The sequence below is a fragment of the Sminthopsis crassicaudata genome, chromosome 2 (genome assembly GCF_048593235.1).
Source record: "Sminthopsis crassicaudata isolate SCR6 chromosome 2, ASM4859323v1, whole genome shotgun sequence".
NCBI lineage: Eukaryota > Metazoa > Chordata > Mammalia > Dasyuromorphia > Dasyuridae > Sminthopsis > Sminthopsis crassicaudata.
In genome coordinates, this window is record NC_133618.1 from 321598318 (window position 1) to 321623992 (window position 25675).

A 25675-nucleotide genomic window follows, 5' to 3' on the forward strand; every position below is an offset into this window, starting at 1 on the left:
GCAGTTTCTAGTCTGCAGTACATCATTTTCTACTACTGGCTTCATAATTCAGACAACTATCCCTATAATCAATGCTCAAAACAATAATTACATTTCCCAGGAATTTTTACCTTAAATGGCAAAATTTAACTAACTGCAATTTAGGACATGAATCTTTCCTGATGTTTCCCTAGCAATTAACATTTCATTTATCCTTTATTTATAAATTAAAACTACCCACTTTCTCAGGCTCCAGACATAAAACAAACACGTTATATCTGACTCATCCTTAATATTGAAGCTATATCTTTAAATTTCCCAATATATTTTCCTAATAGCCAAAAATTTCAAATGAAAATTAGCTAATGCATATTATCTGCTTTATAACAAAATATCTCATTAAATATTTAAATTTTCAAATATCTATACTAGATCCTTTTAAAAGCTCAATTCATGTATAATAGCATACAGATTAAAATAATTGTTTTGTCTAACAGCATTTCTGTTACAATGATCTCTCAAATTTTACAATATAAGAGAATTTAGAAACACAATAATAACATAAACAATAAACTTTATATGGCATTAATTGCATTTCCAAATTATCCCATTTAAAAATCATTGATCTTTGGCATTTTAAAGTCATTTAGAGTTATCAAGGTATGGAACAATTACATTCAACTAAAGAAATAATGTAGTGCTTAACATATGCCAGTTACTGTGTTAAGCACTTTATAATCATTATATTATTTTTTATCTTAATAACCACTCTGGGAATGAGTTTCATTATTGTTTTTCTCTTTACAAATCAGGAAACTGGGGCAGAGATAAGATAACTTGTCTAAATTACAAAGCTAATAAATTTCTGCAATCTCACCAAAGAAGAATGGGATCACTAAGGGCAGAGGTGAACTTCCCCATTTCACCTTGTACTGCCATGTTAGGTGCTTCCAGGGGCACCAAGACCTTCCCAGGCAGCTGGGTAGGGCAGAGCTAGATACACTAGAGAAACTGATAAGGCTTTTAGGAGTATGGCAGAGGGCAGAATGGGAATCCCAGGAACTGGGGTGACTGGTGTCAGGATTTTCCATTAATAATAATTTCTGGTAGTAGGGAAAATCAGATGCTGACTGTGGGTGGGGCCTTACACCTCTTCTCCCCCCCCCCCCCGCCCCCCCAATACCTACAAGCTTTGGGACTAGGTGCTGCTGGAGCAGAATGTATTGTGCTTAGACACTGTCTCCAGGCTTTCTTAGAGAGGCAGATTGTAGGATGCCCAAGGCACAGGGATTTGGGGACCACTTCCAGTGGGTGGGAAGCCACTGAGGCTGCTCTCCCTCCACCCCCAGCTAGGCTCTGGGCAATGAAATGTGTGGCTGGAAGGATAGAATGTAATTCAAGTTTCTCTACATTTTTCCAGCATTTTTTTAAACATCTTTATTTGGGATGAAAGGGGTTAATATGGAAAGGGTCTCTTTACCTGGGGGAGTCACAAGGGATCTTTGATTTAAACAATGGTTTCTCTTTTAATGGTCAGAAATGATAAGGAAGGGTTAACAAGAGGTTGCTATAAGGTGCAAACTGATTACCTATTTTTTTCTTTCTTCACTTTGGGATTAATCTAGCTGCCTTACTTCATTGCCCTAGAACAACGAGGCTATTAATCTTGACATTTACTTTCAAAACTTTTATAAAATTTAATCCTTATTTTTACTTAAAACATATTCTACAGAGTCGTATCCAAAAACTTATAAGATATTTCAGAAGAAAATGAGTTCCTAAAATGATTCTGAAGTCTCAAGAGTTCTCCCTGAAATCTTAAAATAGTTGAACTTTAAACTCCTTAATCTGATAAATGTTTTTAGTAGTTTTACAAACTTTGATTATTTGACTTTATTTCTATGATTCCAACACAACCAAAGCTGAAAAAAATATCTTCTAGGATTTCTTCTTTTTTCCTTACTACCACATTTCTCATGGAAAGCCTAAAGTGGAAGTTAGTCCTGCTTACTGAAACATTGCTTCAACTATGAAAGTTCATTATTTTTTTTCCCCAGTGTTCTAAACTCTCTGGCTACAGCCCTTAGATGTTCTAGTGAATGTATTTTAAATCTTTCAAGGTATGACCCTTTACAATGATACAAACAGACAAAATGATAAAACAGATACAAACAGACATAAATAATTCCAACAGTGCACAATTACAATTTTATTTTTAACTGGCTGAGCTGAGACACATAATGAGTTATGCACACAATTGCAAGTGCTGACAATGTTAGGGAAACTGAAGTTAGAACACAAATCTCAGTGGAATCATTGTACAGTATCCATAGGACATACTAATGATTCCTCTGGGAATGAAGCTACAGGATTTATATTCTACCAACTTAGGTTTAGCTAATCATCATCTCTAGTTTTGACTTGTGCTTTGGAGTCCTTCCATTGTTTCCATGCTGTTAGGGGGAAATTCCTTCAAGTGTATTATGATTCACAGCAATAGGAGTTTTTGGAGAACTGATCCATTCCTTCATACTTAGGCATGGTCCTTAATAATTCCCCATTTTTTTGTTTTATGGGAACATGATTATTTTTTCCCCCAACAGCATAGTCAGTAGATTTATCCAATATTATGTAGCAACTGTTATCTGAGACTTCATACAGCGAAATGCAAACAGCACTATCAAAGTCTTTTCCATCCTATTCCTCTGGATGGTTGCAGGGTGAGACACTATAGCAGCTGTTGAATCTTCTGAGATGTCATGGAGGCAAACTTTCTGACAGAGAAGTAGGATTATAGTCAAAGTAGGCATTTTATATAAGTTTCTTATAAGTCTCCTGGTTGGGCCCTTTGATATGTTGGCCCATTTTAATTATCTCAATGAAAAGGTCTTATCAGGTTTCTTCTCCTTTTCCTTCCCCATGGGTTACCAAAGGAACTCTCCTGGAAGGAGCCTACTAAGGAACATATCTTAAATGCTGCTGCTTCTTTGTTTCTTGTGTCCCATGTTGTGCGCCATTTGTTACGGGAGCTGCTGGGGATCTAATTCTGGCCTGCAGGATAGACCCCTTCATGTGAGAAGATGATACTGACACAAAGAGATTGAGAGGCAGTTGCATTTCACAAGCAACATCTTTGTCAATAAAGCTGATCTGCAATTCCTTCAAGTGTGTTATGATTCAGAGCTGTGGGGGCTTTTGGAGAATTGACCTGCCTCTTCATACTTAGGCATGGTCCTTAACACAGTATTGTTAACAGAAATGACGAACAGGATGTGTTCAGAAAAACCTGGAAAGTCCTCTATGAATTTAAACAAAGTGAAATGTGCTATGTATAAAATAATAGCGATGTGGGATGATCATCTATGAATGACTTTGTTATTCTCAGTTTTCTTAATGGAGTAATAAAAAAGAGAATCTGGATTCAAAAGTTTTAAAAACAAATGTAAAAAATTTGTTTTAAATGTACTGGGAAAAATTAAAATATTAAATTAAAAAATACCAGAATCATACAGCTAATTCAAATAAAAGAAGACTGAATCTGGAACCTGCATCTTTTCTGTCTAGAACTTCAGTCTAGTTTTCTGATCACTCCTTCCTGAGTTCCTTTGATGGATCTTCATCCAGGTTATATCTGCTAAATGTGGTGATCCCAGGGCTCTGTTCTAGACTCTTTTCTGTTTCCTCTATAATATTTTCATTTAGTGATTTCATCACTGTCTATTGTTGGGGGGTCAAGTGGACCCCCAAGATATTGGGGGTTCTGGACCAGTATCATGAATCCAAGTCAAGGGGCAAAGTTTATTATAATTCTAACACCAATTAAAGTGAGCTAAATTCCAAAAGAAGTTAGCAAAGAACCAAGAGCAGAAGGATAAATTTAGAGGGAAAAGTTAGAGAAAACAGGTGCTTCATATCACTGATATGCTAATTTTATGGCTTAGAGATAAAGTTGAGGAATGGTTTAATTCTGACTTTCTCACATGTGCAGTACCCATAACTCTCTGGGTAGAGCTCATGGAGGGGCAGTGGAGTTAGAATGGGGGGAAACCTTTCCAAGGTGTGTTTTTAGGCCTAAAAAAATCATTAGATCAAGTGGTGGACACCTATCAACTTGCATCAACTTTAAGCACCTCATTATTGTTGCTTATTAGCCTCAGAAACCCAATAGGCTATTATCTGACAATCCAGAATATATGTGGATTCAGCATCCTGGTCATAAACTGGGGCAGGATAACTATGGGAAGAAAATACACCATTTCCAACTATATCACTCCCAAGGCCAGGTGGCCTTAGGGTTATTGCTACATCCTTCCTAAGGGCAGCACCACCTCACTATGATTTCAATATTATCTCCAAAACAATGATTCTCAGATGTACTTAAATAGCCCTAACTCATCTCCAGTTTCTAGACTTGCATTTCAAAATGCTTATTAGACATGTTAAACTGCACATCCTATAATCCAACATATTCAAAATGGAACTCATTATCCTTCCAAATCTTTTCCCTTTTCAGAAATTCCCCATTATTAATGAGGCAGTACCAGTATCCTACCAGTCATCTGGGCCTACAATCTAGGTATCATGTTACACTCATCCTTTCTCATCCTATGTCTAATCTGTTGGCAAGTCCTGTCAATTTTGCTTTTATAACATCTCATGTAGGCCCTCATTTCCTTATACCTGAATTACTGCACTAACTTGCTAATTGGCCTTCCTGCCTTAAGTCTCTCCCCTTCCAACAACCCACCTTCCTCAACTATCAAATTAATTTTCCTAAGGCATAGATATGACCTAATCACCTTCCCCTCATCTCTATTTAATAAGCTCTAGCATCTCTCCATAACCTCCAGAATCAAATATAAAATTCTTGTTGGCATTCAGACACTTTCAAAACCTGATCCTCGCCTACCTCCAGTCTTATTACATATCTTACTCCACCATATGTTCTGTGATCCAATGACTTTAACTTCTTTGCTGTTTCTCTCACAAGACCCTCCTTTTCCAGACTCCAGCATTTCCACTGAAATTTCCTCTGAATATACTGTTTTGTACATATTTTTTTCATACTGTCTCCTCCATTAGCTTGTAAGCGCCTTGAGAATAGGGACTGTTTTTTTGCCTTTTTTGTTCTCTAGCAGTTAGCAAAATGCCTGTTACATAGCAGGTATGTAATAAATAAATGCCTTAATAAATGACTGACTCGCTGAAAAGGGTCCAGAAAGACTTCAAGTTCAGATTTAGGAATTGGAGACTACTATTCTGATGACAAGTATTATTAAACATGGACTAGGTCTATTTGACTAAAGTTAAGACTAACTTTTGATGTTTTAAAAGAATTTGGAAAAGTAGATACACATGTAGCCAAATTATAACACTAATGTAGCTATGTAATTTCTGCTCAGATAATTTCACAGGTTCATTGATTGCTGTTTTAATTACTTTATGTTTTGAATACTCTTTTTAAAAATTATTTGTTTCTGATAGTATGACCTATAGATATTATCTATGCAGCTTCAGGGTTTATTTGAATATATGTTACTCATTCTGCATATATTGCTGTTTTGTAGACCTCTATGTGCTTCTGTTCTATGAATATAAGTTATTGCTGTAACAGGTGCACATAATATGTCCCAAGCAATCTTTCCAGAAATGTTTTTCAATGTCATACCTAGTACATGTACTATTGATGCTCATTTGCTATGAATGGTACTCTGAAATGATAACCTGGGATACTGCGTCAATTACTCCTAGTTTCTTAAGTGCTAATTTTATTTTGATGTATAATTCCAGACATGAGGTGATTTGTCTGATTTTGCAAAGGGACACAAAATTTCTGAATCTAAAGAGAACTATAGCAGTCCATTGGAGACTATTGTCCTATTTATCTATTAAACTCTGAAAGGACTTATCCCCTCCTGTTCTTAAGAAGATGAAGAGGAAGAGAATGTTAAGGTTAGAAATTTCCACTGCTTCTGCATCTGCTACATAACCATAAGTTCAGAAGGAGAAAATGTGAAATTTTAAGACAAAAACTACATATAGTTCAAGTTATAGGGAAGCCAAGTGGAACTGATGCTGACTCTCCATTCCTGTTGAAGACAAAAAAAAATGACATTGGAACTTTTTTTTCCCCTTGCAACTCATCTTTGTTTCCTTTAAGAATTTGTTTGCTTTCTATTTTACATCATTTTCAAAGAAACTTGTTTCTTTAAACTAATGGGTTTGCTTAATGTATTACTGGTTTGCAAGTGTCTGGAAATAAATGGTGAGGTACCCAAAAGGAGAGACACAAAACTGGAAGGTAACCTTTTTAAAATATAGAGGATTCAAGCTAAACCAAAGGGATATTTAATTAATAGTTTATAGGATTTTAAAGTAAAGAATAACTAATTGCAATAATGAATCTGAATCTAAAGCAAGCCAGATGGGGAAAAGAAAAATATCAGTATTTCTTTCCTGTGAAGGTAGCCTTAGATTTTAATCCTCCCTTGCCAGGTTCAAGGAAACACCATTCCCATAGTAAATAATAAGACTAGAGAGAAAGTCCTGTTTTAAGAGTGAAGCTGCAAATGTGGGACATTAGTCCACTTAATGAGGGGGCAATGGGTTCATTTCACTTAGAGGAACTCTTCCTAACAATGGCTAGATATGTAAAGTGCTTCAAGTTGTTTAAAATTAAAATACTTATTCCCATTTTAGATTACTGTCTCCCTGGATTAGTCCCTTGATTTTGTCACATCTAAACTCTATCTCCCTCAGCATTTAGTATATAATGTGCTGCATTTAGTAGATACAATTGATGAGGTCCTTGATGTTGGGTGCGGTTAGCAGAGGAATTGATAAAAATTAATTCCTGTGGCTGGCTGGAAGAAGGCACAGATAGAAATCAGTTTAGCTCTGAGGTCCTATCCCCTGAGGCATAGAGTCAGAAATTATGTCAATCCCCCGAGGTCCATCCTCTGTAGGAGTCTTGGGCAGCCTCATTTTATTTGTCAGAAATCCCAGTCATGTCCCCGAGGTAATTTTCCCTATAAACTCTTATTTATGGACCATCCCATGACTGCTGCCCTCCCTTGGGTCAGTCTGCCACATCACTCTGCTTCTTGGGGTCTTTCCCCTTACCCCTTCCTCATGTCACATAGTCTCTCCTAACTCCATCATATCTTGTGGTGTCTTCTCCTTACCCTATTTCTCCTCCTTATAGTTAACTTTTTTTTTTTTTTTTTCTTTTAATGTTTTTAGTTAAACTTTACTACTCTTCTATCAAAGAGTCCTTTCCCTGGAAAGGAGACAATTTTCAGGCAAACAGGATAGGTAATTCCTTGTAGAGGATCACAGACAGTGGGGGAACTCTGGGCGAAATAGAAGACCCTTCAGCCCAGAGGGAACCTGCTGACAATGTCTGGTTTGGCTCCCCATCTCCCCATCTCCCCTAAGGGCTCTCCATCTTCCTGAGTCGTCAGGGGGCAGTGACAATCTGTGTGGAGATTGAAGCAGAGTGATACCAAGTGGCAATCTACATACAATAGCAAGTTGTTTATGGGGTCCCATGTGGAGTATATACTTAATCCCAGTGTTGTTTTTATTACATAAGGGTATGAGGGTATAAAAAGGGGAAAGACCTTGTAATAAATGGGCTCTGTATTTCCACCATTCTCAGCAGTCCTGCATCATCGCTTCTCCACTAAGAAGGTATGTCTTAATCACCCCGGTGTGGGGGCTCTAGAAAGCAATGGTACATTTTGTCACTCCAACTTGGGGACTCTAGAAAGCACGATACAACTTCTTTTTTTTTAAATAGCTAACTCTTTTAGGGTGCTAAGTCCCTTTTAGAATTTAGCCTGCCAGCTAAGAGCATGCCCCAACTTCATGGAATGCTACTAATTGTGAATTCCACTGGGAAACTTGTCTTCCATATGCTCTCCCATTCTATTTCATATTTATCATTCCTGGTGTCTGCTGTATTCCTTCATTTTGTCTGAAATTCCCCTAAATAAGTCTACCTTTTGCCAAAGAGAATGGACATTGTGAATTCTTCATATGACCAAACACCAACTTTTGGTGCCTGCCATCATCTACATCATTATGAATATATATAAATATATATATATATATAAATATATATATATTTAAAACTAAAACTATGATTTTCTAAGTGTAGGGAGCTCTGGGCAGTTCTCTACAATTTATATTAGGAGAAGTACATGGGGCATGAAGAGACTAAGTGGTGTCCTAGGGGTCAGACTCAAATCAGACATGCATGACTGGGACAAACAAGTCCACTATGTCACATTTACTCTTAATGTTTGATGTAATATAATATAAATTATTTTTATTTAAGAAGTTGAGTTTTAACTCCAATTATGAATAGATTTGAAAATTCCAACATTATAGTTTATGAAGTTGGTTCTATATTTTGTTACTTTTGTATATATATTTCCCCCCCTGAGGCTGGGGTTAAGTGACTTGCCCAGGGTCACACAGCTAGGAAGTGTTAAGCGTCTGAGACCAGATTTGAACTCAGGTCCTCCTGAATTCAAGGCTGGTGCTCTATCCACTGCGTCACCTAGCTGCCCCCATTTTGTTACTTTTATAATTTAAGCATGGGGGAAAACATAAGAGAAACTTCTATCATACTTCTATTGGCACTCATTTCTTTGACTAATTTTTCATGGTGCACAAGAAAATTAAAAATTGACAAATGGTTTTTCCTTACATCTACTTCAAAATCTAACACACACAAAAAAACTATTGTCAGAGTTATCCATGGGAAAATAAAGGGAATTCAATAATTTACTCCTAGGCTGATAATTAATCTGGGCTAACAGGTAATTGCCAGAGTTTGGAATTTTGGGCCCAGACTCAGGAAGACCTAAATTCAAATTCGTGCTTACTAGCTGAATGTACAGGCTACGGAACTCAAGTCTGCTTCAGTTTCCTCATATGTAAAATGGGGAATATGTATAATATATGTAAAATAACCTAACAATTAATATGGAGACTCAGCACGTGGTCTTTTTAAATGTTACTATTTATGATTATTATTATTAACAACGCACTAATTGAGGGTGGAGACTGGTTTTGCTTTATACCCCTGATTTAGGGTATAGAGTTGTGTGAATGTTGTTTTCACATACAGGAGCCTCTTTACAAGTGTCTCTTAAATGGAACTGGATCATCTGACTTTCACTTCCCCGTCTCAGTTCCTTCATTTGTAAAAGGAGCAACTTGGTATCTTTTTTTTTAATTTATTTTTTTAATAGTTTTTATTTACCAGATATTATGCATGGGTAATTTTACAGCATTGACAACTGCCAAACCTTTTGTTCTAATTTTTCCCCTCCCCGCCATGGCCAATTGACCAATACATGTTAAATATGTTAGAGTATAAATTAAATACAATATATGTATACACAAACAAACAGTTGCAACTTGGTATCTTGATGTTCTTTTCAGCTCTGAATTCTGAATTGAAAGGCTAGCCCCCTTGCTTGTCCCCTGACAACTTTGGAGAGGAGTGGGTGTTCTGGAGGTAATACCACCCCACACCAGAGAGGGCGATGCGATCCTCCGTCGGTGTCCAACAGACTCTTCCTCTCAAGAACTTACCAAAGCAGGGCACAGGAGAGGGGTGACAGGATGGAGAGAAGTTGTGCGGAGGGCCCAGCTCTCATTCTTGCCAAAGTAGTTCCTTCCATGAGTTAATTTGGTCTTTTCCCTTCTGGATTCTCTTACTGCCCGCCCTTTACAGAGAAAGCGGAGGCGACGTGTAGAGAAGATTGAACTATCTCCCCCCCTCGTAGAGAAGGGAAAAGATGTGGCCCCCTTAAGGGGCGGCCTGCACCTGGAAGCAGCCTCTGCAGCCGCCGCTCCGTGGGGTGGACAAATGTTAGGGACGCGCTTTGGGACCCAGTCGCGCCCCTCCCTCTCCTCCCCCCAGCCGCGGTTCGTGCCTTCTACCTCGCCGAGCCGGCCCATGAGTCTCCATGGCGACGGCGGGCGGGGGGGGCCACGGAGCCGCAGTCGCTGTGTTCGCTGCTGTGTCAGTCGTGTTCATTCTCACGCTACCCCCCTCATTGCCGGGAGGAGACTCGGGTAAAGTAAAAATCGGGCCATCTTTCCCTGTCCTGTGCTCAAGCAGCAGCCCTTCCCTCTCTCCCTCTTCTCGCGAGTTGGTTTGTGGGGCTACACCTTCGTGGCCAGTCTCTTCCCGGAGACGCACGTGGAGTCCTTACTCCGGGGCTGTGTGTTGCTGGGGGAAGGAATCAAGTTTCCCCCTCCCCTTCGTGCGCCCCGCCCCAATGACCAACCTCTTTCTAGGGAGCGGACGGAGCCTTTACTCTGAGGATTGGTTGGCTCCCTCCTTCATGGCCCCGCCCCCTCGTGGTTAGCCTCTTTAAATTTTAGAGAGCGGATAGCGCCTAAGCTTGGGGCTCTCTTCTCCCTTTATCGTTCCTGCCCCCCACTGAAGCCTGTGTGGACTTTTATATTGAAAGCTACCACTTGTCCTTCCTCTCTGCAGCTGCTTGTCCCCCACCCTGCTAGGCCCACAGTAAGCACTTACTGAATGCTTGTGGACTGACTGTATAAGCTAAGATGGAGTGACTAGCCGCTTCCTTCTCTCTCAGTACCTTGCACCCTCCCCCCAGACTCTTGTCTTATTCAGCACCCAACTGCAGAATGTTTTGTCCTTTTAGTTTCACCTCTTGGAATTAAGGAAGACTTGTTATGAAAACGAACACACATTTCCTCTTTACTTTAAAATCCCAATCATTCAAGTCAGTTACCCTATTTTATATATGAGGAAATGAGAGAAGTGACTTGCCCCAGATCACATAGTTAAATAAATTGTAGACTTAGAACTTCCTAGATTTAAAGCAGGACGGTAGTCGAGGCCATCCAGCCCATTGTGCCCATTTTATAGATGAGGAAATTGAGGCTTTGGGAGGTTACACAAGCAGTGAGCGTTGCACGTAGAATTGGAAACTGACTTCATAATTGTTCCTTGGGCCAGTGTTTTCTTGCTCCCTACAAGTTACAAAGAATCATTTAAAATGCTCACATCTTTAGCTCACTGCAGCTGAATTGAGAAACTCGAGGTAAAGCCGTCAATTTGGCTAAATTGAATAAACACGATTAGTATTGTTTCATTTTAAGATACCGTTAACATTATCGTCATAATATATTTCAAAACATTTTACATGAAAACCTGGAATAATATAGCATTTAAGGAAGGGTGAATAGAATTGCAAAAAATAGTTTATTTTATTTAGAAATGAATTTTTTGGCCTACTTTGCATCCTCACAGTCTTTGCAAAAAGAGGAGTTTTTCCTGAATTTCACTGTTACTCCCTCTGCCTTCTTCCTCCTTTCCCAGAGGTATGAGATGTCGTTATCTTTTAGTGAAGGAAGTGTATTCTTCCCAAAGATAGCAAAAAAATTTAGGAGACCTTTTAAGTTTTCCATCCTTATGATGCTGTCATTTAAAGGCATTGTGAAATCATTAATCATATTGTTCTTAGACCTTGCTAAGTATTTTAAAATAAATATTTTTCCAATATAAATATTTTGCCCTTCAGATAGTTAAGTTCTTACTTTCATTTATTTTTGTATTTTGTAATGATCAAAAAACTTATTTCTATTATATATCATTATTGTTTTTTATTTTTGACTGGGTAGAATGAAGTATTGGACTTTAAAAAAAAAGTAGAATGTTTGTATTTATTTGCAAATAAATGTTCTTTTAAATAAACTTCATATCGTAAAACCAGTATAAAATACTAATTTTCTTCTGTAGCATGTCCTACAAATTGTCTTTTGTGTGTCAACTGGAGATATATTATCCTATTGCTCATCTTCCAGTTATAGAAAACTGACTTTTTAAAAGTTCCAGCAGTAGAATGGCACAAAAGTATTTGAAATCCTCTGACCAAATTGTTGGGGGGTGGGTGGAGAGGAAGGGCTTCAGTATAGTCTAATATTTTTGAGGACTAATGAATTTTTATGACTTCATTAATTAAAGGCAAAATCTACTGGGATTTTGCATTAAAAGTATCTGCAGAGATTTTACTCAACTTCTTCATTTGAGCCAGACTCCATAGGTTGGGAGAAAGTAGAGATTCTCTCAAGAAGAGCACATTATAAGTGCTTACATATTTTATTACTATTTTCTTCAGGTGCAGTATTTAATATTGATACTAAAAGTATCTATATTTAGCTTCTTGTCAAGTATGTATTTTATGCTTTGTACCTGATGCAATTTATCCTTTTTCTCTACTTTTAAGTTTTAGTTTAAAGTAGCTGGCAATGAAAATTTCATATATCCCAGATTTCTTACTTATTTGAAGCACTTAAGTGGAGTAAAAGACACAATTAACTTTTTGGTAGGGGAGATAAAAGAGGAATACAAAATTTAAAGGTTTTTTTTTTTTTAAGTCAGGAGCTACTATGCTGTCTTAATACATTCACTTTTATATTATTGACTTTAATAATGAGTATTTATGGCATGTATGGTAATTTAAAAATTTTGATCCATAGGATCCCTTCTACAATTCTGAGATTTAGGTGTACATGTATGTCCATTATGACATAGAATATCTCAATTTAATAACTATAGAAATAAACAGAAGATTAACACTGCCATTTAAAGAAAAAAAGTACTTCCTGGCATAGCTCCTTTCACATAGGATGGTCTTACTTAATATTGAATCAAATGGTAACAGTGCATTAAATAATCTTGACTTTACCATGAAATATAATCTCCAGTTGTGTTATTGCCTAATATTCAACTGCACTTTGAATTGTATCTACTTGGTCCATTAAGAAAATTTGAATTGGCTCTATGATACATTGGCATAGACAACTACTAGTGAGTAATCTTTCTCTCTCAATGTGGATCAGTACCTTCTCTGTAAATTATAGTCTTAAAGAGTTGCCTGGGGCATTGAGAGGTTAAGTGACCTGCCTAGGGTCACTCTGCTATTAAGTGTTAGTCACAAGACTCAAACCTAGATTTTCCCAATTGCTAGGCTGGCTTTCAATCCAGTATGTCATGTTGCTTCAGAGTAACTAGCTTATGACAAACAAAAATCTAATTACAGTTTTACCATCGTTTTCTAGCAATTACTTAGCAGCAAGGATGATAACTTTACATGTTTTTTCACATCTTGAAATAACTAAATAAGCATCTTTAGTCCTCTTAAAGCACAAAATATTGATAGTGAGGTAAATTTCCCAGTGGTTTTTATTTTAAAATAAATGATCAAAAATGTTATTTAAAGTAAATAGATTCTTGGAGTTGTATTATCTCAGTTTTAAAAGAATACTTGCTTAATTAGAAAGTAGAACTATGCAATAATAGTTAATATGAAATAAATCATTTATAAAAGCCTTATTCCATTATGCATAAAGATGACCTAGGATCAGAGAAGATCACCACCAAATTGGCTTTAAAGTGATGAATTTTTTGCTCACAATTACTATGAAAGAGCATGTATTACAGAGGATTTATGTTCTTTAGATTAAGGAAACATTTACAATATATTTACAAAAAACACAGGTCCATGAAATGTTAAAGTAGTCTACAAATCAAAAGTTATCCAGACCCTAAATATCTGAATTACTTGACTATTATTCCACTTTACTTTGAATTGTGGTGTTAGTTTGGTAAAGATAAAGTAGCCATCACTTAACCCCAGCCTCAGAAAAAGGGGAAAAAGAAAAAAAAAGATAAGGTAGCCAGATATCAAAAAGTTATTGAAACTTATAAATCAAGCATTGTTTTACATATAATGTATATGTTATACTATATAATAAAATTGTTTAAACCACATCATATATGCTGTTGAATATATAATTGCAGGCATATTTTATTTGGTACAGTCACATATATTTTAAAGAACCAATGTAGGCAGTTCTATACTGAATTCTTAAAGACTAATGCACTGTTTGATAACAGTTTTGAGCAATTCCTTAGATTCAAAGCATTTGCATGTTTTCAGGTTTTAAAAAAATAACAAAATGCAAATAACTTAAGCATATTTAATTAAACTCACCTGTACTTTCACTGACCAGTTAAAAAGTACCAAAGATATTTTGTGCAACAAGATCAGAGGGAGAAAATATTCTAAGAAAATTTCATGCCGTTAAATCTCTACAGATTTACAGTTTTATCCAGTCAAATTAATGCAAAACCCCAATGCAAGCATTTGGATTTTGAAAACTTTGGAGGAGTGTCATTTCCTAATAGTAATTATTGGTTTTACATTATTTTTTCACAGGGGAGCTGATCACAGCCGCATATGAGCTTGGAGTAAGTATTAGTTTTATTGTTTAATCAATGCTCTCATTAACAGTTTTAGGAATTAAGAAAGTTTAATTAAGCATGGAGCAAAGTAGATTAATTTATTTTCAAACCACATTTTTTACTAACTTATAAGTACAGTATGTGACAATTTACTTTAAATTTGCAATCCAATTATACTAAATTATAAAGCAAAGGCTTTACTGTATATATAGTAGCTGTCTTATTATCAACCCAAATTTTGTATAAGCTGTGGAGAATAAAATAAATCGGGTTAACAGTTTTAATAAGTTTTATTATTTAATAAACTTTATTATGGTGCATGATCCCTTTAGGCAAGACCTTAGGACTGTCAGCATGGTGGTAATCCAATATGAGTGTGGTCTTTCAACTTTGCAAGTAATGAAATATTTGGAAATCTCCTTTTTAAAATAGCCCTTTGAATGACCCTAATTTACTATGAACCTAATAAACAAACTGTTTAAGAACTGACAATGAAATCTATCCCCTTTCTAAGTAAAAGTCTGTGATTATATACTTTGCCTAACCAATTAAAGAAAATACTTGTTTATATTGGCATGAGAAAATTGTTTCAGGGAAATTATTCAAAGATATAGGATTCTAATCTTGATAATTTAGTTGAGAAAGGAGTTGTTTTTAAGTTAACGTCACTCAAATTGTTTTGACTCAATGAAAACTAAAACTTTGTGACTATTGCTATTTTGTTCATAGGTTGCTCATCCTCCTGGTTATCCTTTGTTCACTCTCTTGGCCAAACTTGCAATTGGTGTATTCCCTTTTGGTTCCATTGCCTACCGAGTAAATCTTCTCTGTGGCTTATTTGGAGCAGCTGCAGCATCATTACTTTTTTTCACAGTTTTCAGGTAAAGTAATTGATAAGTCAAAAGAATTAATTTTGAGTAACTGGAAAGGTGCTTAAAGATATCATTCTTAAAGTGAGATCTGAGTTATAAAAACTCAAAATATTTTTTCCCAAATGGTTTTTCTAGCAAATTTTTTTGATTTTATATTAGTGTCAGATAATTCTCTTTCAAACAGCTGCCCTTTTGGGTTTGTTGCCTACAAAGAAGTGATAGTGTTATTCTGTCTCATTATCACATATCTCTTTTTAGGCAGAACTAATGATGTTTGTCATTTCTGAAAATGCAGATGGTCCTGTTGACAATATGAATTTCACCTTTTGATAAATGGTAAACATAATTTCATTACTTACATTGTTCTTAGTAGACAGATGCTTTTCTATTATCAGAAATGATTTCCTGTTAGGTTGTATTTAGATGTTATAATGTCCCATTTATTTGTTTTCAAAGACTAAAAAAAATTATACTCAGTATAAGTTTCAGGCATTTTTTTACTGTTTCAAAGTAAATCAAAATCAAAATCAAAACCTTATTAATTTTGCCCTTATGTGGGAAAGGCTGTCTCATTTTTTTTTTTTTTAATGAGGTAGTTAGTTTTTGGTTTGTTATTATTTTTTCTTCTATTTGATAGTGATGGACTCTATACTCATAATCTTACTGTGATTTGAATTTCAGAGGATTACAGTAAAAAATACAAATTAAAAATTCTTCTTGAAAAAGAACAAAATAAAAAATTTCTTCCTAAAAAATTGGTATATTTCATATTAAATAACTATTTTAAGTGATATTTTCATCTTTGAATAGAGAAACATTCTCAAAATACCAAATGTATACCTATTGAACTGATTTTTTTTTTTTACATTGTCATTTTTGTTCAATTCATAATTTAATTCTGTGGTAAAGTTTTTAGCAAGATTTTGTTGTCTCCTTTTAAAAAAAAATAGTCCAGTTAACTCTAAAATCAGAAACTAGGTGATTACTTGTCAGGTATGATTATAGGAATTCCTTTATATGGCTTGGATTAGGAGACTACAAAGTTCCCTGCAAACTCTCAAATTTTTTGATTCTGTGAACTTACATTTTTTTAAAATTTTATTTTTATGTTACTCCTATATAGTCATAGTTTTTTCCTATATCATAGTAAATTATCTATATTTTATATGATACTCTTGCATTTTTTCCTTACAAATATTAAAAGTTATTTCTAAATCTTAAAGGTGAGATTAAAAAATAATTCTATTTGGATTGATTAGTGTTAAGAATCCTTTTTTACTTTTCCCTAAGTTGTTCAGAATAATCTTTATTATAGCTATTCCTACTGGGACTGCTATAATTAAGAATCTGTCAGTCTTTTCATTGAGAGGGAAGCTGAGTTTTCTGGATTTTAAAAAACCTGACATAATCTTCTCTAGTTTAGAATTTGGAAATGCATATTTTTATGTATATACATTTAAAAAATCATATTTTATAAAGAAAATGTATTTAAAATTTGTTTATATTTCTTTTGACAGTTAATTGATGTTTTAGAAAGTCATATAAATATTGACATACTGTCCATACCAATATTGCACATAATTTATTAATATATAAAATACTAATGCCATTCAATATGAGATTCCTAACAATAGGACAAGTTATATAAAAAGCAACCTTTTAAAATATTCAAGATAGAATATAGTTTTCTTTTAAAATAACTCTTAAAAAAATAAAATTATCTGCATTTTGTCCTTGACAGTAAAGGCTTTTACATATCATAGTATATTATCCATGATGCATTTTTTTTGAAAGATTATAATCTTTATTTGGTATTACTAGGTGTATATTTACATTTGTTATTGTTTTTCATTTTAAATCAAAACTAATTTGAAGAGCTTTATTAATTCTCTACTACATTCTTTTAAAACATTTATTCATACTATAGTTTTACACATTTTAATATGAAAATGTTTCATTATTTCAAATACAAATAATTGACAAAGTACATATCCTTTGGGAACAACACAGTTCAGTTGACAAATCTGTTTTGTCAAACAATAGACACCCTTCAGTAGGGAGCAAGCCATCTCTATGGTAATGGGACTAACAGTACCCTATTGATTGAGTGGAAGAAGACATTATACAATGTCAGTTGGGTTGTTACAATTTCATTTGTCGTGTGACCTGAACTTAACCTTTAAAACCTTTCTTCTGTGAACATAAACCCAACAGCAGGGCATAGTTTTTGTACCAGCATTACAGTGAAAGCTTTTTTTTCAACCTGAGTATATAATAAATGTATTTCTTAAACAGATTTATACTTCTGTTAAGCATTTGTTTGAGATACATTTCACTTCTTTTTTTCGTTTACATGTCAAATCATCATTACATTTTGATGTCAAATTCACATTTGTATCCCATAATTTTTTGAGAATCTTACCGTACATGTAGGATTAATGCAAACTGGTGTGCAGTAAATTAATTCTTTTAACAGGTTTATGTTTTTCCCAGGTAATTGTTCACATGTCATTCACTATATTTAACTCTTAGGGTGTACATAAAGACCTTTAGTTCCATTTTAAACAAAGATTATATTTTAATAGCAAATTTCTATTTAAGTGTAATGCTGCAAAGACCTCCAATTTTCAGTAAACAAGACTTTGAAGAATAATTTACTCTGTCTTTGATTACTATGTAATTTTTTGCTTTTTTTGCATCTTTTAAAAAACTCAGGTAATGTTATTAACAATTATTTTATTCAATTCTTAGAAATGATTATTAGCAACACAACAACTTAAAATTAGCTGGGGTCTTAGGTTGCACGTGCATCAGGAAAATAGTTTCATATATTACTATTTTAGAAAATATTCTAATGAAGTAAACATCATATTGTTTAATTATGTACATTTTTTTATAATTGTCAATGTGCTATTCATCTATAGAATACATTTGGGAATATTATAGGTATTCATAAGATCACAAGTCAAGAGTTAGAAAGGATCATAAAAAATTGTCTAGTCCAGTACTCTCATTTCACAAAAAAAAAAAAAAAAAAAAAAAAAAAAGGGAAACTAAGGCTCAGGAAGAAGAGGTAATTTGCTTAAGGTAATTAAGCAATTAATAAGGTAATTAAGGTAATTGCTCATCACCTGTGTGATATAGGTAATAAATCTCAAAAATAGGATAATAGACTTCATTAGCATAAAATCACATACTCATTCTAGGTAATGCCTTTTTCAATATAGTACTATATAACATGTGGGTTAAAGTAGCCATTGTGTGAAATTGGGTAGAATGATTCTTGAAGTGTATGCTTTGAAATTCACAAAGCCTACTAATTTCAAGGAAAAAAAGTTCTTGTAACAATGCAAATTAATGTAGGCTTGATGAAAGACTATAAAATTATTTTCCAAGAGGTTATAGAGTAGAGAAATCAAATAAAAAGTTTGGGTAACCATGAATGAGGCAAGATTTATGAGTTTCCATATATAACAATGATTACCTTTTTTTTTTTAGTGAAAATAGTTGGGTGCACTTACAATCACTGTCAGTTAAACCACCATATATTATTAAGTTTTATGTATATTACTACAGTATTCTGGTATAAGAGTGAAGCATGATACTATCAGTGAATATGTAAAAGCATTATTCTTTATATTGGGCTTAATTTGCTTTTGATTCCGGAATCTACCAGATTTTTCTTAGAGCTTTTTGCTTGTTTTTGTGTTTTGTTAATAAATACATTGTTGGAAATGCATTGTCACTGGGCATTAGAATGGATAGAGATAGCATTTCTTTTGAAAAAATTAAAGCAGAGTTTAGTTATTTAAAATGTAATATTAAAAAGAATTTCTTCAACACATTTATTGAACACCTACTATAAATGAAGTTCTCTTTACAATAGAAAAGTCTAAGGTAGTTTTAAAGAACTTTGGAGATTGTTGCAAAACATCATATGAGAGCAAATAGTTTTAAATGATAAAACTGAAAAGATAATAAGTAATAAGACAATAATATGCACTTACTGCATAGTAATTAGAACAAGTGTATGATCATTAAGCTTAATGTAAGGTATGTCATACCTGTGTACTATAATGGTACTGGAATTAATAATATACTCAATTTAAGATTGTTTGCTTGCAGCAAATTGCTCTTTGTCCATATTATTATTTATGGAAATTAGAGAAATTATTTTAAATTTTTCTTTGCTATCAAAAGATAAATTGATGAAACTTTTGCAAATTAATCCAAACTATTATTATTATAGCTTTGACCATGATTCCATTCAATAATGAATAGAAAAATGTAAATTCCATACCTTAAAGAATGTAGAATCTCCTGATTAAGGAATATTAAGATTTTCCATTTCAAATATTATTTTAGATTATTGCTATGAGAATAACGTGGAGGTTTTCCTTATTTCAGAAATAGCTATGCATAAGTAACAAATAGTTACCAAGTTTTAGTAGTTGAAGAATGGAAAGTACTGAAGCATTAATTTCCTTTTAGAAGAATATCTGCTGTGATCCCTAGCTAATTGATCATATATTTTTTACATACTTGTAATAACATTGCATTGAATCAAACTGTTTAAGTACGTTAAAAGCTTGGTTCATTTGCATTTTTTTATAAAGCAGACATATTAGGCTCAAGTAGCAGTGCTTCATTGTTGAAGGAAAAAAGCAGGGCAAAAACTCTTTTTTTTTTTTTTTTTTAAGACTGTGGAGTCTATTCTGACAGCTAGTCAGAGTTAGAATTAGTTCAAGGAAATGTTAATAATGCACTGCCTAGCCTAATCCCTTTGATATCACCAGGTATCCTCCTGTTCATGGGTTAATTGCTTTAAAAGCGAAGGCAGTATTCTGAGCGGTGGGCCGCTTCACCTTTTCACAGCTGTTACCATTGAGTGACAACTAAATCCCATGTGTAAGATGAGGAAGAGCTCAATCTCCAATTGGGAGAAAATTTATGTAAACCGCAATCCCTTCAGAATGTTCGGAAGTCATAGACTTTCTTGATTTACTCTGCTTTTCCCAGAAAGCTCTATTGTTCACTTTCCTAAGTCCCATCAACCCTTTGTAGCAGAATATCACAGCAGCAGCAGATAGCTTGAAATATATAAATGCTATCATAGCTCTGATTAATAGCAGTGCTTATGAGTCAAGTCTGATAACAGTGCAGCTCTCCACTCAATTTCAGATACTGCTAATGGAATCTGTCTTCTTCAATTGTAATATGAGAAGGCCTAATTTGCTATGGAGCTTGGAGCTGTCACCAGTAGGGGATTGTGGGGTCAGATGGGAGCTGCCAGGTTTTTGCCCTGCAGCTTGTATCTCTCACTTTGAATAGAGCAGCCCCCTGCCTGCCAGTTAGCTGATAGGCCGCTATGGGGTTTATGCCACTATATACAATAGGAAAGGACTACATAGGCTGACTTTATAATTGTGAAGTGAGCTCATATTTCCACAGCTACTGTGCTGCATAATTTCTAATAAGTGGTTTTAACAAATGTCAGATTATGAAAAGTTTCCTCAATTACAAAAACTTATAAAACACTTAAATTGCTAAATCTGTTTCCTGCCAAGATTTTGCTACTGGAACTAGTCATCACTTATTATAGTTGTAATGTTAAATGTTCATATTTCTTTAAAATTATAAATAAAATAGTAAATTGGAATTAATATAACTTTTCTGCTTTTTAACAACAGAGAGTGAAACCATTTTAATGAATTGAAATAAATATGCTGATAATAATTTGAGTAATATAGGTATTAACATTAAATATATATTTTGTTTAAAGTCCATATCAATCCAAATAAAGTTGCTTAATATTGTTAATGAAAAGCATTTCACATCTTTCATTTTATTATTTTATTATTTTTGTTGAAATTACCTTGGTGTATTAATTTTTTTAAAAAGACATTTTGAAATTTTGGAACATATCCTTAGATTTTAGCTTGCAAGTTACAAGGCTTTTGCTGTGATGATATGCCTTATTCTGTGCCTCTGGGAATAATATGTTGGTTTATACTTTTATCCAATTTTAGTAGTTGTTGTTGAATGCAAAATATACTCTAGACTGAAAAATGTGACAGTATTTGTTAGTCTTGAAATATATATATAAGTATATGTATGTACACACACACACACACACACACACACACACACACACACACACACACACACACACATATATAAATTTCCAAAATGTGGGCCAATCTTGAACTGGAGAGTATCAAAAAAAATCATTTGTAATTTAGGGAATTGATTTAGGTTGGAATTTTATGACTGCTTTTGGATTTTGGTCATTGTTTCTCACTATGCCTGATGATTGTCAGAAAATAAGTAATTTTAAGTTTAAACTTTTCCCCCTTAAATGACATCTTTCAGGAAGAATGTAATAGAAGAAAGCAATATCTTTTTAGTTTTGTTTAAGTTGAATATAATCAATTTTCTCCATAATAAGTTGAATATAATAAATTCTATCTCCATAATAGCTCTGGCATTTATATTGTATTTCTATTCATATGGCCACCAATCTACTTTAGACTCTTATCGCCTCTCATTTAGACTATTGCAATGGCTTCCTAATTGGTTTCTCTGCCTTAAATTTTTCAGATTTCTAATCTATGCTCTTTCACATAGCCACCAAACTAATATTCCTAAAGCTTTTGTTGTTGTTGTTGTTGTTGAGTCACTTTTTAAACTGTAATAGATTCATCATGACTCCTTTTTGGTTTTTTTTCTGCAAAGATACTGGAGTGTTTTTGCCATTTCCTTCTCCAGCACATTTTATAGATAAGAAAACTGAGGCAAATAGGGAAAAAATGTGACTTGAATAGGGTTAAACAACAAATGAGTTGGCTGAGGCCAGATTAGAGCTCATGAAGATGAGTCTTTGTGATTCAAGCCCACTCCTATATCCACTATGCCATCTAGCTGCCCAATTCTTGATTACCTTTAGAATTAGAATTAGAAACTCCTGTTTGGCATTTAAAGCCTTTATCATCTAATTCAAACCTACTTTTCCAGGCTAATTAAATGTTATTTCTTTTGACAAATTCTATAGCCTAGTCAAATTGACTAGTCAAATTTCTGATACTTAAAATAAAGAATAAATTAACTCTTTTTTCCCTTTTAGTAGGAGTAGTTAATAGATAATTTGACAGTTTGAAGTGGAGGGAAAATTCTCTTTTGTTTAATTCTAGAGTTCCAGGCTATTTGGCAAGTAGATGTAACTATGGTAGGATTTGATTTCAAGAGATAGTAGGGAGTGAGTTATTAGATACTTGTTGAATGAATGGATCAATCTTTGATGTAAGAAGAAACTGGTTTACTTATATTTTTAGCAATGCTGAATTTATTGCTTATTTAAAACTTTTTAGACTTCAGATTTAGTTTTTAGACTACATATTTGCATATATATGTATATATATCTTTCAAAACTTTGAGAAGCATATATACATATGTACATACAGTATACATACACTTGCTTTTCATGTAATTAGACTTGAAATATTTTAGGGACAACAAGCCTTATGACAGGTAAAAGTAGAATTAATTTTATTTCATAAAGGGATAGTGATTTGTTTGAACCAAGTATGAAAATGACAAAAAAGAAAGGAAATCTTTTTGATGCAAGATAATCCTGTGCCACAAATGGCTCCTAAAATTGAATTTAAAAAATTGTTTCCAGAATTCAACTATTAAGGAGATAGGAGACTGCTTGAAATTAGATAACAATTGTGTATATAAGTTGGAAGGGTCCTAGGTAATATTGTTTTGTGAACAAGTCTTAGAAAAATAAGATTCATGATAGGATTACCAATTTATTGTTAATCATTTTCTAGTTTAGAATGTAGTCTAGAAGGTTTTTTTTACTGCATGTTCTCATGGTACCAGTACCAATTTAAGACTGAATTCTTCCATTTCTCTCCTCATCTTACATGTATGTCTTGAACATCAACACTTTATACTTGTCTATGCCAACTTTGATTCCATTCCCTCCTGTCTACTCTAGCTGATTGCCCACCTTTATCAACCCTCATGAGCCATCTCTTCCCTCTCCTTCCTTTTCTTTCTCTGGTTTCTTTTGTCTCCTTTCTCCCTCCTCTTCCCCCCCCCCCCCCCATTTCCCAAGCTTTTAATATTTTATTTTCTATTGGTTCCTTCCCTGCTATCTACAAACTTGCTTAAATCTTCCACTTTTTAAGAGATCTTATTATACCTGCCAATTGTTCTCTTTTGACCTTTTTGACTAAATTTGAATAAGCCATTTACAAGTAATACTTCCACAAGCTCTCCTCTAATTTTTCTAACTCTTCTGCAGTTTAGCTTCTTCATTATTCAACTGAAACAGCTATTTTATGCTTTTTTATTTAATTATTTAATGACTGAAACTGTCATTACTGAACTCTCTTCATCATCAGATTTAATGGCCTTTTTTTCAAACTTCATCCTTCTTTTTTTTTTATTTAATTTTATAATTATAACTTTTTTTTTTTTGACAGTACATATGCATGGGTAATTTTTTACAACATTATCCCTTGCACTTACTTCTATTCAGATTTTTTTCCCTTCCTCCCCGAACCCCCTCCCCCAGATGGCAGGCAGTCTTATACATGTTAAATATATTATAGTATATTCTAGATACAATATATGTGTGTAGAACCGAATTTCTTGTTGCACAGGAAGAATTGGATTCAGAAGGTAAAAATAACAGTTTATACTCATTTCCCAGTGTTCCTTTTCTGGATGTAGCTGATTCTGTCCATCATTAATCAAGTAGAATTGGATTAGCTCTTCTCTATGTTGAAGATATCCACTTCCATCAGCATGCATCCTCAAACTTCATCCTTCTTGAATTCTCTGCACTGCATCTGTCACTGTTGAACATATCTTCCCAATACACACTTACTTCTCTGGGTTTTTGTGACGGGTCTCTCTTGATTCTGTTCCTCTGTCTCTCTTGCTGGGCTGCCATGTCATACCATGGGTTCCACAGAGCTGAGTCCCGAGTTCTTATCACTTTCTTCTCTCCTCAATTTTGTGATCGCTTCAGCTCTCCTGGGTACAAGTGATCATATTGAAACATGATTACCAGATCAATTTATCCAAATATAAACTCCTGAGCTCCAATCCCTACTGCCAATTGCTTTTTTGTACATTTCCAACTAATGTCTTATGTATCTCAAACTCAAAATAGAATTCATTGTCTTTCTCCCCAACCCAACCCATTTCTCTTTTTAACTTTCAGGTTACCTTTAAGGGCACCACTATCCTTCCTTATTCTCACTTACCCCACAAGTTCAGTCATTTGCAGAATCTTGTAATTGTTTTAATTAAGTATAAACTCCTCTGACATTTAAAGCTTCACAAGTTGGCCCCTATTTTTCTAGTCTTTTGACATATTGCTCTTCTTTATACACTCTAAGGTCCAAATCCCATCTTCATGTGCTTGTACTGGCTGTCCCCTATGCCTTGAATGAATTCCTTATCTCTGCCTCTTAGATTCTCTAGTTTCCTTTAAAACTCAGTTCAAGCACTACTTCCTCAAGGAGATCTCCAAATCCTTATAGTTGTTAGTGCCTTCCCCTCTATAAGATTTTTTTTTCTTCTATTTTTGCATTTATCTTGTGTATACTGACTTATCTATATCGTCTTCCCCATCAGGATCTAAGTTATCTGAAAACAGGCCCTATATTTGGTTTTTCTTTGTATTCCTACACTTAGTGTAGCATCTAGCACATTTGTTGTTCAGTTCTTAACTTGTGTCTAAATCTTCATGACCCCACCTGGAGTTTTCTTAGCAAAGATATTAGTTATTTGCCATTTCTTTGTCTTCTGGATTAAGCAGATGGAGGTTAATTGACCCTTCAGAGTCACACAGCTAGTTTGAGGCTGCATTTGAACTCAGGTCTTCCTGACTCCAAACTTAGCCCTCCAGCCACAGAACCGCAATGAATAGTAATAAATGCTTGTTAATTGACTAGTTAGATGGTTAACTACACAAGTAGATTCTATTCATGTCAGGTAGCAATGCTGTTTGGATGGGAACCATATCTTTTCTTTTCTCTAGCACAACATTGAATAGGAATATTTTAATGAATGTTATGGAGAATGCCAATTATGTATTTAGAAAGACCTATCAAATTTCTGTTATTTGCTTTCTGATTAACAACCTAACAGGTGGTTATAAATGAAAATTTATAATTTTATAATCTTGTAGCAGAAAGAGGAAGTCACATTACCAGTTGCAAGCCTTTATTACTGGCATAAAATATAATGCCCTGATTTACCCATGATTTATACATGAATATTATTTATTGATAAAACAAAACAAACAAAAACTATTGTCACAATTAGTACTCTTTTTTAGAAATTTTGTTCAAGGTTCTAAGGAGTCAGTCTCTCAATGCTAAAAAAACAAAAAAACAAAAAAAAACTAACTTTTCCTATTGTTTTAATACTAACAAGCTTTTCTTATGAAAGTAAGGATTTTCTGCTTTTATAACATTTAACATACTTCTAAAAGATC

General features: G+C 34.1%; 1 protein-coding gene across 1 annotated transcript in view; it reads left to right on the forward strand.

The window, feature by feature from the left end:
• Positions 1 to 9566: 9566 nt before the first annotated feature.
• The window catches only part of TMEM260 (transmembrane protein 260), a 109820-nt gene continuing 93711 nt past the window's right edge, over positions 9567 to 25675 (forward strand). The window contains exons 1-3 of the mRNA XM_074290210.1: positions 9567 to 10074; positions 14259 to 14290; positions 15014 to 15165. Of these exons, the coding sequence (XP_074146311.1) occupies positions 9966 to 10074; positions 14259 to 14290; positions 15014 to 15165 (293 nt within the window). The 5' untranslated portion in view covers positions 9567 to 9965. The remainder of the gene's footprint in view (positions 10075 to 14258; positions 14291 to 15013; positions 15166 to 25675) is intronic.